General features: G+C 47.9%; 1 protein-coding gene across 2 annotated transcripts in view; it reads left to right on the top strand.

Annotated features, from left to right (window-relative positions):
• The window catches only part of WBP1L (WW domain binding protein 1 like), a 59,580-nt gene that overhangs the window by 40,481 nt on the left and 4,147 nt on the right, over positions 1-14,952 (top strand). For both annotated transcript variants that reach the window (XM_037159375.2, XM_037159377.2), the window contains exons 2-3: positions 3,823-3,925; positions 13,889-14,050. In XM_037159375.2, coding sequence (XP_037015270.2) covers positions 3,823-3,925; positions 13,889-14,050 — 265 coding nt within the window. The remainder of the gene's footprint in view (positions 1-3,822; positions 3,926-13,888; positions 14,051-14,952) is intronic.

Genomic DNA, 14,952 nt, shown 5'->3' on the forward strand with positions numbered 1-14,952 from the left:
TGGAGTCTGTGGGAGTCTGCTGGGTGTCCCACTAGTGAGCTCCTCTCTGCAAGGCCTGAGGGGAAGCACCAAGTGACATTCGCACACCACGCTGTTCTTTGCTGTCACTTGGTTGTTGGTGGTGGTGTGCTTTTTTTCCTTTTTTTTTTTTAAGAGGGGAAGGGAGGGAGAAAGAGAGGGAGAGAAACACTGGTTGTCTCTTGTGTGCTCCCTGACCAGGGACTGAACCAGCAACCTTTCACGTTGTGGGATGATACCCAACCAACTGAGCTGTCACATTGCTGTCACTTTGAGGGGAGACATAGATTTCAGTAACTCTTTTGTCTTAGAGGATAAAGGGTGGTGGGTAGGATAATAAAGCCTTTTGGGTTGAAGGGGACATGAGAGAGCATCTTAACTGGTCTTAGGGCCACAGAGTAATTTACCCAAAGTTACGTTCCTCTTGTGGTAGAGCTGGGGCGGACCAACACCAAGGTGCCTGAACCCCTCTCCCTGGAGGAGTTCTTGACACTCACAACCCACTACCCTTAATCTTCATTTTTTAATTTGCTAGAGGTCTGTCAGCCCACTCACATACTGATATTTTTATTTTTATTTTATTTTTTCAAAGAGATAAATTACATGACCTTTAAGGTGTTGTTGTTGTTTTTTTAAAATTTATCTTTAGAGAGGAAGGGAAGAAGAGAGGCAGAGAAATATCGATGTATGGTTGCCTCTCGTGCATTCCCTGCTGCAACCCAGGCATGTGCACTGACTGGGAATCGAACCGCGATGCTTTGGTTCACAGGCCGGCACTCAATCCACTGAGCTGCACTAGCCAGGGCATATACTTATATTTCTAACTGTCCGTCTTCTTTCCTTTCTCCTGCAGTACAGAAATTATAGTTTTCATAATCAAGACTATCCCAGGCAGCTGGGGGACTCTATCTGGGACCAGAGGCAGAACAGGATAAGATATACTGGTTAAAAAGTGTTTGAAGAACTCTGGATTAAAAGGTGCCACTGAAACCAGAAAAGACACCAGGGTTTGGGCTGCCTGTCACTACCAAACCCAATGAGCAGAGACAGGGATTGAATCTTTATGGGCGCTTTATTCAGGTGGCCAGCAATCCGAGAAGATGGTGGGTTCATGCCCTAACAGACCATCTTAAATTCCATTTTAAAATGGCCTTTTTTATAAGGAGAACAAAGTGTAGGTAAGGGGTTTGGAATTCAGGGGAAAGTTAATTGGATTAAAAAACAACTCCAGCATTCTCGCCCTGGGCTGTGGTCTTTCCTCTGTCCTGGGCGGTGGTCCTCTCACCCTGGAGCACGGTGGCTCAGATAGTACTGACCTGCTTGCAGTTCCCCTGAGGCACAAAGGTGGAACTGCTTATGGTCTGGAATCAGGGTGGGTCCCACCTTCAGTTCCTGGAACAAAAGCTTTTACGTGCATTGATTACTGAGCTTATGAGCTATCACTTAAACTTTCCAACTCTTTAGTCCCCTGTCACTACTACAGCTCTGCTGTCCCTGGGAAAGAGAGTGGGGTCCTGTTTATATCAGGCTTCCTGCCTTGGGGGAAGGAAGAGCCAAGAGAAAAGCTGACACCAGTAGGTCATGAGGGTGCCACTTGTTTAGGTTTCAGACACATTCCATTCCACGCCTCGCTGAGGACCAGTTGGCTGCTGTGTGTGCAGAGCCTGGACCTCATCTGGTGGATTTTCCTAAGGCACAGGTGTCCCTGGATTCTTTTTTTGTTTGTTTTTTCATTGTATTTATTGATTGGTTTTTAGAGGGAGGGAGTTAGACGGTGAGGAGGGAAAGAAACGTTGGTTACCTTCCCTCCGTACGTGCCCCGACCAGAAATCGAACCTGCTACCTTCAGGGAATTGAACCAGCGACTTGTCACTGTACAGGACGACACTCCTGCCAACTGAGCACACCCGCCAGGGCTCAGGAGAAACTTTTGATGTCCTAACGAAAGCAGCATTTCACCAGAACTCAGAGAGTGTGTGTCCCAGCAGGAGTGAGCACAGATGTGCTTTCTCCGTGGGCTCCAGGCTTCACAGCAGACGCCCACTGGACAGCCCCCACTAAGTGGGTGCATTCCGTTCCTGGTGGACACAGGAAGGCAGAGAGGAAGGAAGGGTTGTTTGCGGTGATTGTGAAATGCTCATTGTCAAGAGTTTAAAATGCTTTTCCCATGTTTCCTTCTTCGTAAACCCCTTTGTGCTGGGGTGTAAGACCCTTTAAAGATCAGGAAATGCCTGAGGGTGTGAGGGTGTGTGGTGGACACCTGCAGTGGGCCAGGGGTCTAGGTTTTAGCCCTTCTTCTCTTCCGGCGGCTCCTGGTGCCTATACTGTTGCTCCCTGGCCTCTGGCCCTGTGGACAGTCACTGGCACGCCCTGTTTATACCCTTGGCCAAATAGACAGCCTAGTGAAGCCAGGCGGGGGTGGGGGTGAGGAGCCGACCATGTGACCTCAGTTTCCACTGGCAGGCATCCACCCGGATGTGCAGTGCGGGCAGGGTCAGCCTGAGTAGCAGCAAATACTATACCATGGTTTTAGTTTCTTTGCTGAGCAGGTTTATTTCCCTTAATGCTGAGCTTCTTGAGCACAGGGGCACTGTCTTACTTATTTATCTTTGCCTGTCCCTCGTACCCAGCTCGGTGCTTGGCACAAAACAATGCCCAGGAGCTGCACATGTTACTTCTTTAAAATAAGGAAAGTTGAAAGCCAGATACAGCAGGTGACCTCTGGTCTCCTCATATACATGATGGTCCAGAGAAGGTGTTGGGCTGCAGTTCAGGTTGGCTGGTGGGGTGCTTCAACCTTTAACTGTGCAATGTAAAAAAGCCTTTTCTACTTCCATCCCCGTCCCCCAGTGCTGTGAATAGAACCTGGCAAACTGCCGGCTTGTCACTCAGCAGTGCCCTCTCTGCAGCCGCTCCTGACAAGGGACGGTGTGAATCCTGGGTGCAGCCAAGATTATTAGGAGATCATTCGATAAGCAAAACATGATCTGGCGGCTCGAAACTGGACTAGGTCCCTTTAGCAGGTCACCCCTTAAAAGCAAAGACTTTTATAGCAGCAGTGGTTTTTGGCTCTCTTTTGAGTCATCGGATAATTAACCTTGGAGATCATGTTTTGAAGGAGGGCAGGATGACTAGCAAGATGCTGAGCCTAACCCCAGAGTGCATAATGCATTAATTGTTCTAGGAACTTTCACAGAAAAGCTGTTCTTATTTAAAACTGCTGCTCATTACAGGAGCAGCAGCACCTTGCCACCAGCTGGGTTTCAATAACACGAGAACATCAAGTGTTTCTGCTTGGATATAAAAAAGGGGTGACAGAACCCTGTCTGGGGAGACCTCTGCTCTCTGCCAGCCTGGTCTGTGTGCTGAACCCCCTTCTCCCTTTAGTAAACTGTTTTCCCCCTTAAGTCTGCTCGTTCTTTCTAGTGTTTTTTTTTTAATGGAACAAACATTGGTATAAACCATTTTGGTAAAGGATAGACAGATGACCAGAAAGAGGGGAATGAGAAGAAAAGTATTTTTTAAAAGATTTTATTTATTTATTTTTAGAGAGGGGGTAAAGGGAGGGTGAAAGAGAGGGAGAGAAACATTCATGTGAGGGAAACATGGGTTGGTTGCCTCTTGAACCTGCCCTGACTGGGACTAAATCTGCAACTCAGGCCTGTATCCTGACTGGCAATCGAACTGTTGACCTTTTTTTTTTTTTTGTAGAAAGATGACCCACCAACCGAGCCACACTGGCCAGGGTGAGAGAAGCGGTGTTTAAAAAGCTACAATTTGATATGCTGTTTTTTTTCTTTTTAGGATAAGGAAACCTGTGTGGGCACCAACAATCAGAGCTACATCTGTGACACTGGACACTGCTGTGGACAGTCTCAGTGCTGCAACTACTACTATGAACTCTGGTGTAAGTCCTTGCCTGGGGCCTTCTTGGGGTCCTGGGGCCCTGGTTATGCCTCTGCTCGTTGGAAAGCTGTGGACTGGGCAGCCCCTTTTTTTTTTTTTAATATTTATTTTTTGAGAGAGGGGAAGGGAAGGAAAGGAGAAAGAGTGGGAGAGAAATATCAATGTATGGTTGCCTCTCATTTGTCCCCTGCTGGGAACTGGCCTGCAACCCAGGCATGTGCCCTGACTGGGAATCGAACCGCGATACTCTGGTTCGCAGGCCCGCGCTCAATCCACTGAGCTACGCCAGCCAGGGCTCTGGGCAGCCCTTTTTATTCTTCTCTTGGGGGCCGTGTTGGCAAGTAGAACCCATTTCCAGGTTCCAGAGGTGGCTCTGTGGAGGAGAGCTCTGATGCTCTCTGGATGTTGCGGGCTGAGAAGTGGAGGATGTGGTCTGAGTCTCTAAGAGGTTGTGGTTCGCCCTGTTACTCCCGTGAGCTGAGTGCCCCATGGAGACAGTCCTTGTCTCGCCAGTAGTTTGTTGGAGCCAGGACCACTTGGCCTTCCAGAGGTGCGCAAGGGTGGCTACAGGGCTGTGGTCTTCAGGGAGGGACCCATCCTTGCAGACCTCACTGATGCGCTTTGTACTCGGATTTTCTTGGAAGTCAGACAGGACTCTGTAGGACTCTGGACAAATGGGAAGAATGGGAGGATGGGAGAGCCCTTAGGGCAGAGAGCCCCAGGGGACCAGCATGCAGTGGTTCTGACAGCTGTCTGCGGAGAAGGGAAATGGTAGACATCTCCCCAGATCTTTTTTAGTGCCCCCTTACTCCCTCCGTTTGGAAACAAGCTTCGGGCTTGTTTACCAAACTGTGCTCTTGTTGCCACCATCGCTTCTGCCCCCTTCCCCCCCCCCCCGCCCCGCATCATCTTTCCCTGTTCCCCCCACATCAGTGATATGGTCAGAAAGCAGCGAGAAGGGCTATTATCTGGTATGGAAAGGAAACCAGACTCTTGGCTGGGAAGACGTTCCCTCTACATGTGAATGGATGTTGTGGCCAGTGGGAGCGGTTCTTATAAACAGGACGACCTCCTTTCACCCTGGTCTTTCCCTCTGAGGACTGAGAGTCCCGGGGGCGTCTAGAGCAGACTCCTCTCCCCATCCCAGAATTGTTGCTGCTGTTTTATAATAGAAGGGGTGGGGCTGTGGGACTCACCAGAGAACACAAAGTACCAAGCAGGTGGACAGACTGTTGAAATATTTTAAAGTGCAGACAACCACAGGGTTCAAATTCTCCCTCCTGTCCCTTGTTAAAACAAAGGTCGGAGCTGGGCTGCTGAAAAGCCCCGGAGCTGACAGTCTGAGTTTCTGGGGCCTGGCCCAGGCGCGTCAGCTGTGGAAAGGGATAGAGTTGATGGCTCCATCTCAGATTGACAGAGCCTCCTGGGCTGTTGGCAGAGTGGACTCAGTAGCCACCAGAATTGGGTCACTCAAGCCAGGGCGGGGTAGTGGAGCGGCAGGGACAGGAGACCCAGATGGCAGGGAGGCATTCTGGGAGTCAGGCGCTTCACCCCAAGGGCTTACAAGAAGCCGGAGGAAGAGCTGCGCAGGTGGCTCCTTGTCTCTGCCGTTATGGTCGGTTGGGCAGAGAGGGAGGCCAGGCAGCACCCAGAGTCTGGACGAGCAGAAAAGACTCACCGTCAGGGATGGCAATCGTAAAAGCAAAACTTTCCTCTCCTCTGGGCCCAGAAATGGAGTCATGGTCAGGAGATGCTCAGGGAGTGTCCCAGCCCCCAGGGAATTCTTTGGTTTGCCTCCTTGTTAGGGTCTTGACCTCCGCCTGATACGCACGGGGAGAGGTTGAGTGTTGGAATGGGCCCTTTCAGTTTTCATCAAGACTGTGGTGCCTTTTGTGGTCTTGAACCCTGCTCCCTCTAATTGCCTCTAAACTTTGCCTCGGATGTGAAAGTAATGGGTTATTCTCTTTGTTTCTTTACTTTGGAAGGAAAATCTCAGCCAGAAAATCCTTGACAGAGGGCCTTAAAGAGGGGGCAGGGGGGGAACGCCATTTCCACCAACCGTTTTACCTGAATTCTCTTATGTGATGAGGTCTCTTGTCACACACACACACACACACACACACACACACACACACGCATGCGTGCGCGCAGATCTTGAGCTTCAGCCAGCACCTTTCTCTCAGGCCTTTTCAGCCTATTGTGACCTCAGCTAGCAGTCATTCCTGGACTTGCGTCAGACAGGAAGTGAAGGTTCTGTCTTTTCTGTGCAGTGGTTGAGGCTGTAAGGATCTGGTCATTATCGTTATTTTCAGCCCACACATTTTTATGGCACTCGTACGGTCACTTATTCATTCAGCAAATCCTTATTATGATACTGGTTCTTGAACTTTGGCAAGCATCTGAATTTCCTGGAGGGCTCATTAAAACACAGTTTTCTGGGCCCTACTCCCAGAATTTTTGATTCAGTAGGGTGTGAGGTGGACCTGAGGATTTGCAATTCCAACGAGTTCCTACCAGAGGCTCTGGCCTCTTTTATGTCAGAAACTGTGAGCAGATTTAGCCCTTGCCATCAAGAAGGGCATCTCCTAGGAGAGAGAGGAGATCTGACAAGATGCCCCAGTAGTAACGCACAGTAGAGAGTGGAATGTATTTGCCAGAACTGCTGTGAATGTTCAAAAGGAGAGTTCGCTTTGTCTGGACAGGAGTTGGCTGCGTGGAAGAGGCAGCGTGTGCAGCGGGTCTTAAAGGGAGATAGGATTTAAACACATGAGAGGGTGGGATGATTTTCCAGGCAGAGGAACACCACAGGTCAAGGCCCCACGGGAAAGAACGTAGTGTGGATCGTGGTAACCTTTCCCCTGCGGCTTGACTGGGAAGAAATAGGGGATAAGAAGGGTGCTGATGTACATAGAGCTCTCCTAGTGCCAGGAGCCAAGTGAGGTCTTCACGCACGCGTATCATCTCATCTCACCTAGAGAGCACCCTTCTAGACACACTTATCGTCCCCGTGTCGCTGGACCAGGGCTCTGCAGCCAGGTAGTCAGTGCTCTTCGCTCCAGAGCCTTCCAAGTGCCAGGTTAGAAGAGCGAAGGGCTCAGGTCAGGGAGAGTCTCAGGTGTGTGTCTTTACTTCCACCTAAGTCTGCACTTCGTGGACCCGAGGGGAAAACGAAAGGCCAAGGCTCCAGGGAGGCTGGGGACACACTCAGGGCAAAGGGCCTGAGCCCCGACCTCCCCGCTCTCATCCCCGTGCTCTTCCCACTCACCCAGCTCCATTTTCCAGGGAGAGGCCAGAGCTGGGCATTTCTGCTCCCAAGGTAATTTCGGGAAACCAGTCAGGCCTCAGTTTTCTTTGGTTTGGCCTTTAATGATGGACGGGGGCAGTGGGATTTCACAGCGGGATTTCCCGGAGATGACACGAAATGTGTTATTAGTAAGTCCGGTCAGCACTGAACCGCTTTTCACTACTAACATTTAAAAAATTTTTTAATTTGTCCTTAAAATTTTTTTAACTTACTGATTTTAAAGAAAGAGGGGAAAGGAGAGAGAGAGAGAAACATCGATTTGTTGTTCCACTTATTTAGGCATTCATTGGTTGATTCCTATATGTGCCTTGACAAGGAATTGAACTTGTAACTTTGGTGTATTAGGATGACCCTCCAACCAAGCAAGCTACCCAGCCAGGACTGTTTTTAACTTGTCTTAAGAGTTAAAAATGTCTTAGGAGCAGTTGAACTGCTCCTAAGGGAGGCCCTCAGCGCTTGCCACGCTGAGCAAAGTGGAGACTGGGAAGCTGGGGCCCTTTCCGAGCCCATGCTGGACCTAGTTCCCTGGTAGTCTGGGCTTCAGGACAGAGGCAAGTCGATCAACAGCAGGGGGGCTGGTTTTCCGATGAGTTTAGCCAAGAGTAGAACCTAGAAGCAGACTTTGGACTCGTTCCTGACTCTTGCTTTTTTATGGATTAAAAGGGAAATGGAAAGGAAACCCTTGCCATCCGTGGTCCTGCCTGTAACAACAGTAGTAATAATAAGCTAGAGAACTTACATGGCTCTGAGTGTTCTGCATATATTAGCTAATTTTCCTCCTAATGATCAAGTAGTAGAGTGTTATTCTCCCCATTTTACAGGTGAGGGAAGGTCATAGAGCTAGGAAATGGTTGGTGAGCTGGGACTTGAATCCAGGTTGTCTGCCTCTTCTGGTTTCTGTTTGCAGTCACGCTTACAGGAAACTTGTCCAGCCGTTAGATAAAGTTGCAGGTCCTCTAAAGTCTTCATTTCCCAAGTGTAGGCTCTTTGCACAGTGACAGTAGCCGGAGCTCCTGCCGAAAGGTCTGAGGAGCCCAGAGGGCCACCCACCATCTTGTCGAAGGAGAGCTGATTCACAGTGCGCTTCGGCTTCCTAACGAAGAGCTTCCTGCCAGGTGGAGAGTGGTACTTTCCCAAGTTCCTTGTGAGCTCTGGAGCACATGACTCAGTGCCTACATCGGACTGTGGTTGTCTTTAAAAACATGTTTCCATTTTGCTTAGCATGACAAGTGCTCCCCCGCACGAGGTCATGAATGTCAGGCTCGTCATTGGGGAAGCAATCTCTGGGTAGGTGTGGGTTTGGGAAGGAGGGTATGCTTTTGCCTTTTGTTGTGCGTGTCTGTTTCATTATGTTTTCCTATTTGAAGCTCCTCCTTGTTTGTGAAACCTAGCAAAAAGATAAAAAATTGCACGACTCCATAGGGACCGGTCTGGATATTCCCCATTTTAAAATGACGGGACACTCCTTTGACTAGAATGGCTCCCAGGAGGGTCCGTCTTGTGAGGGTCAGACAGGAAGGCCTTCTGCCTTCCATGAAGTGGGAATAGTTCGCTGGGGCTCTTGTTTGGACCTGTACTGATATAACATCATATCATTGGGCCCATTCTGCTTCCAAGTTAGTTTTCCACCAGTTTGATCCATGTGAATGATTCATTTGTCTCTTTTCTTCCCCGTGTCCCTTTTGACCTGCCAAATTTTTTTTAGTTCCTCATTTTCTATTATACTTCTAGTTCAGTGGATCTCAGCTTTTTTCTGGATCAAGGATCTGCTTAAGAATCTGCTGAACCCTTTAAATCCACTCACCCAAAAAAGCATATAAACTCACTGCATCAGTCAGGATAGGACAGGTTATGCTGCAGGAACAAACAGGTCCAGAATCCTGGGGGACAAACAGTAGGTTACTTGTTCACAGTACAGTATGTCCGTCACAGGTTAGCTGAGAGCTTTGTTCCCACTTTATCATTCTCTGAGGCTAGGCTGACCCTGAAGTCACTGTCTGGAATGCTGCCAATTGCCATGGTAGAAGGAAGACTCATGGAGGGTCTCACATATGCAAGAAATGTTCTGGCCTCTAAGAGACATATATATGTCATTTCCAGTCCCAGTTCATTAGTTAGAACCAGTCTCAAAGCCTCACTCAATCAGAAGGGGGCGGGGAAGTTCAACCTACCCATATGTCCAGAAGGGAGAAGACGCCTTCTGCGGTTTTGGCTAGCGTGAAAACCAATGCATTTTTCCTAAAAACATGAGCTTGTAATTTTTTTATTTTTATTTATTTATTTTATTCTCACCTGAGGACGTGCTTATTGATTTGAGAGAGAGAGGAAGGGAGAAAGAGAGGGAGAGAAACATCAGTGTGAAAAAGAAACATCTGTTGGTTGCCTTACGTTCCTACCAGGACCGATCTCGCAACCTGGGCATGTGATGCCCTGACTGGGAATTGAACCTGAGATCTTTCGGTCCAACCAACTGAACCACACAGAGCCAGGGCAAAAGCATGTTGCTTGGTTGGTTGGTTTTAAGCATGTTACAAAATCTGAGAAATATTGCCTTAGATCATGTATTTTCCTGCATGAAAGTCAGAAGTAGAATTAAGTGCTGATTATCTAATGGGAGAATGTGCTTTCTAAATTATCAAGTAACAGAACTACAAAGGATTGTGGGATTAAACTGTAAAAAGTAACAGGACTATAGGTAATATAAAAAGAACCTTTTTGACTTTGAAATTCACCTGGCATCAGGCTCTTGAGCAGAGTGCACTGTGCTTGTTTTCGGGACTGCAGTGCACTCCTCTCCCACCCCCGGCCCCCAGGAGATTGGGAGCTAAGGAGCTCGACCCTAGGGCCCGAGGAGATGTTGCCCGTCAGCAGCCGGCAGCCACTTCACTCCCAGAGCTCCTTTCCGGCCTCAGCTCCGTTCTCTGAGGGCTCCTCTACCAGTGTCTGTCTGGGCTTCGGGCAGCCGGCAGCAGGAGAGAAGTGGCAGTTCAGTTGAGCAGATGTCAGTAGTGAATCTGGGAAGAGGGGACCACAAGGGAGACTTCTAGCTTCAGCTCATGTTTGTGTTCTCTGGCTAGGAATGAGGCTTTTTTGGCTGCTGGTAGGAAAAGTCTACTGCCGCGGACCAGCCGCGGCAGGGTCCAGGGATTCCCAAAGGTGGATAAGGCGTCGGTGATGGGTAACAGACGACAACACGCCTCAAAGGACGGTGAAGCTCTGTTCCGTTTACTGCAAGTACAAGCAGGTTTTTATATTTTCATTTTAGGTAGCGATTAACATTTGCAGCATAGCATGATCAGTTAAGCAAAAAAATCAATACAAAGGTAACCAGGAAAAATACAAGAATTTCCATAGTTTCAGTTATGTTAAACAAAAGTTGTTTTGACCAGGAGAGGCATTAATCAGACAATTTGAAATAGCTCTGTGTACAGAGTTTGAATGTCTTATTGTTTATTAAAGGTCTTAGAATTTGACATGGGGCAAAAGGTACGCTAGACCGAGCAGAGGTTAGGAAATTTATTATAAGGCCTTTGTGATGTCTAACTTAGCTATCTAGTCTTTTCTGTCTAAAATGTTTCTCTGTCTACTATGAACTGACTCCCTAGTAACTTTCTACGTGTTTAGTTTGTAATAGTTTTCTTGGCTTGTCTAATTCTAATTGATATATATTCCTATTCGAGGTAAAGGAGGGGCTATTACTCTAACAACTTTTAAACATTCAGGAGCTATTTCATTAGAGGGGATTTTGTTCTCTGGTCAAGAAATTATTTTTGTACAACTTCGTTGGAATTGTGCAAATCAATGAACCTGAAATACAAGTGTCTTAACAATCCCACCACCTTTTGATCACCCAAACAAACATGTAATGAGAGATAAACAGGAAATCCAGCCACAGTTGCCTCTGCCTTGCAGATGCATCTCAACCGTCCCGACCTTGCCAAGGGACGGTTGCTGGCTGGCTCCCAACAGTCTACCGTCCATTCCCTTCTGCCTATTCTTCGCCGGAAGAATGTGGCCAGGCCTTCGCCGGACGTTCTGTCCGACACTGACATGGGCCATGAGCAGTAGGTGTCGAACAGCTTGCCAGAGCCTGGTGGCGGTACTGCCACACTGTCTCACCCTGTAAGGGTGCTTTGTGGGGAGGTTCAGTGAGGACACCCCTGGGGGACAGAAAGAGCTGTTGCCAGAGGCCACACCCTAAATGTCACTGGGACCTTTCAGAATATTGTGTTCTGGTACAAATGTAAAAAAAAAAAATCAGGGTCTATTTATTTACTGCCTGTAGGGAGAAGGGAGCCTTTAAGAAAACAACAACGATGCTAACTCATTCTGGCAAGGGATACATGTGGAAATACTTAACAAATTCTAAACACAGATTTATAATTTCAAAGCAGATGATAAAAAATAGATGTAGCATTTGTAATGGAAAAAATGGAAGTTATTCAGGAATAGAGAACAAATGGACAATAATACAATCTAGTGTCGTTTAAAAATAACTCATCTTAAAATGATTCCTCAAATAGTTTTTTTTTTAATCCCCACCCAAGCATATGAGTTTATTGATTTCAGAGAGAGACGGACAGAGACAGACAGGCACCGATGTGAGGGAGAAGCATCACCGGTTGGCTCCTGCGTGCGCCCCAACTGGGATCAAACCCAGACCCTGTGGTGCGCGGGGCAGTGCTCCAACTCACCGAGCCACACAGCCAGGGCCTCAGATGAATTTCTTTGTAATTTCAAAGAAGTACACATTCATCTTAGGAAAATTAGGAAATGTAGATAAGCAAAAAATGAGGTAGCTGGTTCCAGAAAATCTGTTGTTCTGTTTTCCAGTAATAACCTCATGATTAACTTTCTGATCGTCCCTCCAGATGTTTACATAGGCTTGTTTTACGCAAAATTGGGGTCATATTTTACACTGTCTTGTAACCTTTTTAATTTAATATCAGAAACATCCTTATGTCAAAGTACAGTACCTATGAATGATTTTGTAATGACTTATATTATTTCATTGTATGAGTACATCCCCAGAAGAATTAAAAAACCCATTCAGTAATATAGTGATTTTTTAAATAAAAGCCGGCAAAAGTAAAACTAATCACAGATATTTTGTTTTGGTTTACTTTGTTTCCAGTTTTATAATTTGAAAGAAGAAAATCATTGGGAAGAGAAAATTGAAATTTGTCATAATCTCAGTAGTTAGAGTCACTATTTTTGTGTGTTTTTATTCCATTCTTCCCCCGTATGTTTATATATTCCAAAGCAAAATTGCTCATTAAGTAGATATTTAGAAGACTTTTCTGCATACATTTGAAAATTGGAGGAGGGGGTGTCTTATATTGGAGTTAGCCAAGAGACCCTGAATAACTAACTAACCAAGAGAACCAGTGGGAAGTGAGAAGAAATAATGCCCCTGGAGAAAAGAGGGGCACTCCTTCTTGGTCCCCCAACAGCTCGCTGGAGCAGGGAGGAAGATGGCCCCAAGTCTGACCCCGAGGTCAGAGGAGGTAGAGTGGATCGCTGAAGTGACAGTGGGAGATGGAATTGTACTGGATTCTGCCAGGAGCTGAGGAAGTCATTTGCACTCCCTAGGGAACAGGTGGACCTGAGGCAATTAGAATTTTCCACCTCTAACTTTAGGACCCTTCTGTTACTCAGGTGTACACGGTAGGGAGAAGCCCCAGACCTTTTTGGTGGTATCTGGAGAACTGGGAAGAATTTGTCAAGCAGCCCCTCCGAGGCCCCCTGCAGTTGCCAAGGAGCTGAGCTGTCGGGCTTTTTTGCTTTTGGTGAACAGCCCTGTGTCGGCAGCAGGACGTGAGCCTGGGAGCTGCCCCCTGGGAGAAGACAGGCACTGGAGAAGCTAGAGCATTTTCTCGGAGATCTTTGGGGGAGGAAGAGTACGTGGTCCGAAAAGGGGAGCGTAGTTAATGCCCACCAAACCTGGAGCGGGAGGAGAACCCGTGGTGCTGGAGCGTCTCCTTGGCGTGCTTCCTTCCCCCAAGGTCCCTGGACGCTCCCCAGAGTGAGTGACCTCTACTGTCATCCTGACAGTCTGCCATCCCACGTGTCTTTCACTGTCCCCAAACATTTATGGAAACTCAGTGCAGGTTGCCTGGCCAGGTAGCTCAGGTGCTTACAGTATCACCCGGTACACCGAGGTTGTGGGTTTGGTCCCCAGTCAGGGCACATACAAAAAATTGATCTTTCTCTCTCTTTTTCTCTCTCCCTTCCTCTTTCTTGAAAATCAGGGGGTTTTTTAGATTATTTGTTTGTTTATTTATTTTTGAGAGAGAAGCAAAGGGAGGGAGGAGAGGAAAGAAACATTGATGTGCAAGAGATATATCAATGGGTTATCTCTCCCAAGCCCCCAAATGGCGACTTGGCCCATAACCCAGGCATGTGCCCTGACTGGGAATTGAACCAGTAACCTTTGGGTTCACAGGCTGGCACTCAATCCACTGAACCACACCAGTCAGGACTCTAAAATAAATTTTTAAAAAATGAAAAGCAGGTTCTAAATGTGAATCCACTGAGCGAGGCCTGACAGGGACAGCTGTGACCAGCCAGTGCTGCTGGGGACCTCCCTGTTCTGAGAGCTGCCCGTCCGGCTGGTGTTCACTCAGTCCCTGCCTCTCTGTCTTGCTTCCCCACCCCCAGGGTTCTGGCTGGTGTGGACCATCATCATCATCCTGAGCTGCTGCTGCGTCTGCCACCACCGCCGAGCCAAGCACCGCCTTCAGGCCCAGCAGCGGCAACATGAAATCAACCTGATTGCCTACCGGGAAGCCCACAATTACTCAGCGCTGCCGTTCTATTTCAGTACGTACACCCAAAGCTCCCAACCCCACCCTCCGGAGCCCAGGATGCACAGACTGTGTATCTGTAGCCAGGGCTCTCATGAGCGTCCAGGTTTTTGCCTCTTTGCCTGGCACAGAGCAGGATTTCAGAAGTATAGGAACAAGAGGGTGGTCACGTTCAGCACAGAAGAACCAGAGCTGTGGGTGCAGCTCATTGAAGCCGCTGGGCCCTTCCAAACCTACCCTGGCTGAACTCTGACAAAGTCTCTGCCGCTTTAGCAGATTTTCTTTTAGGCAGGTGGTTGGATGGTATACGATGGGAGTGAATTGAGGTTTAGAGCTCAGTGGTCCGAAAGCCTCCCACTCTGTTTACTGCCATGTGATGTGCTGAGCAGAGGCTGCCATGAAAGAGGCAGGTACAGGGGGTGACCCTGGGATTTCCTGAGAATTGAGAACTCGGTGACTCACTGAAAGGCACTCACCTGACGTCCCTGGGCCATACGGATGACTTCTCAAATGGTCAGGTGGAGGCCCAGCTGTGCAGCTTGTCCAAAGCCATTCTGCAGTGTGTTCTACCGAAGAAAGTGGCCACAAATGTGGAATTCCACATCTAGGAAAGTTAAGTGCTTATTAGCGCAGTGCCTGGCATGTAGCAAGTGCTCAGTAAATGCTAACAATTATTGTTGTACAATTAGATCATCAGTGCCCCAAGGCATTCAGCAGCGTCAAAAGATAACTCACCTGCAGTTATTATTATTTTTTTTAGGTTTTATTTATTTATTTTTAGAAAGAGGGGAAGGGAAGGAGAAAGAGAAGGAAAGAAACATCGATATATGTTTGCCTCTTGCATGCCCCCAACAGGGGACCTGGCCTGCAACCCAGGCATGGGCTCTGACGGGGAATTGAACAGGCGACCCTTTGGTT

The sequence above is a fragment of the Artibeus jamaicensis genome, unplaced genomic scaffold (genome assembly GCF_021234435.1).
Source record: "Artibeus jamaicensis isolate MK-2021 breed Jamaican fruit bat unplaced genomic scaffold, CSHL_Jam_final contig_490, whole genome shotgun sequence".
Classification (NCBI taxonomy): domain Eukaryota; kingdom Metazoa; phylum Chordata; class Mammalia; order Chiroptera; family Phyllostomidae; genus Artibeus; species Artibeus jamaicensis.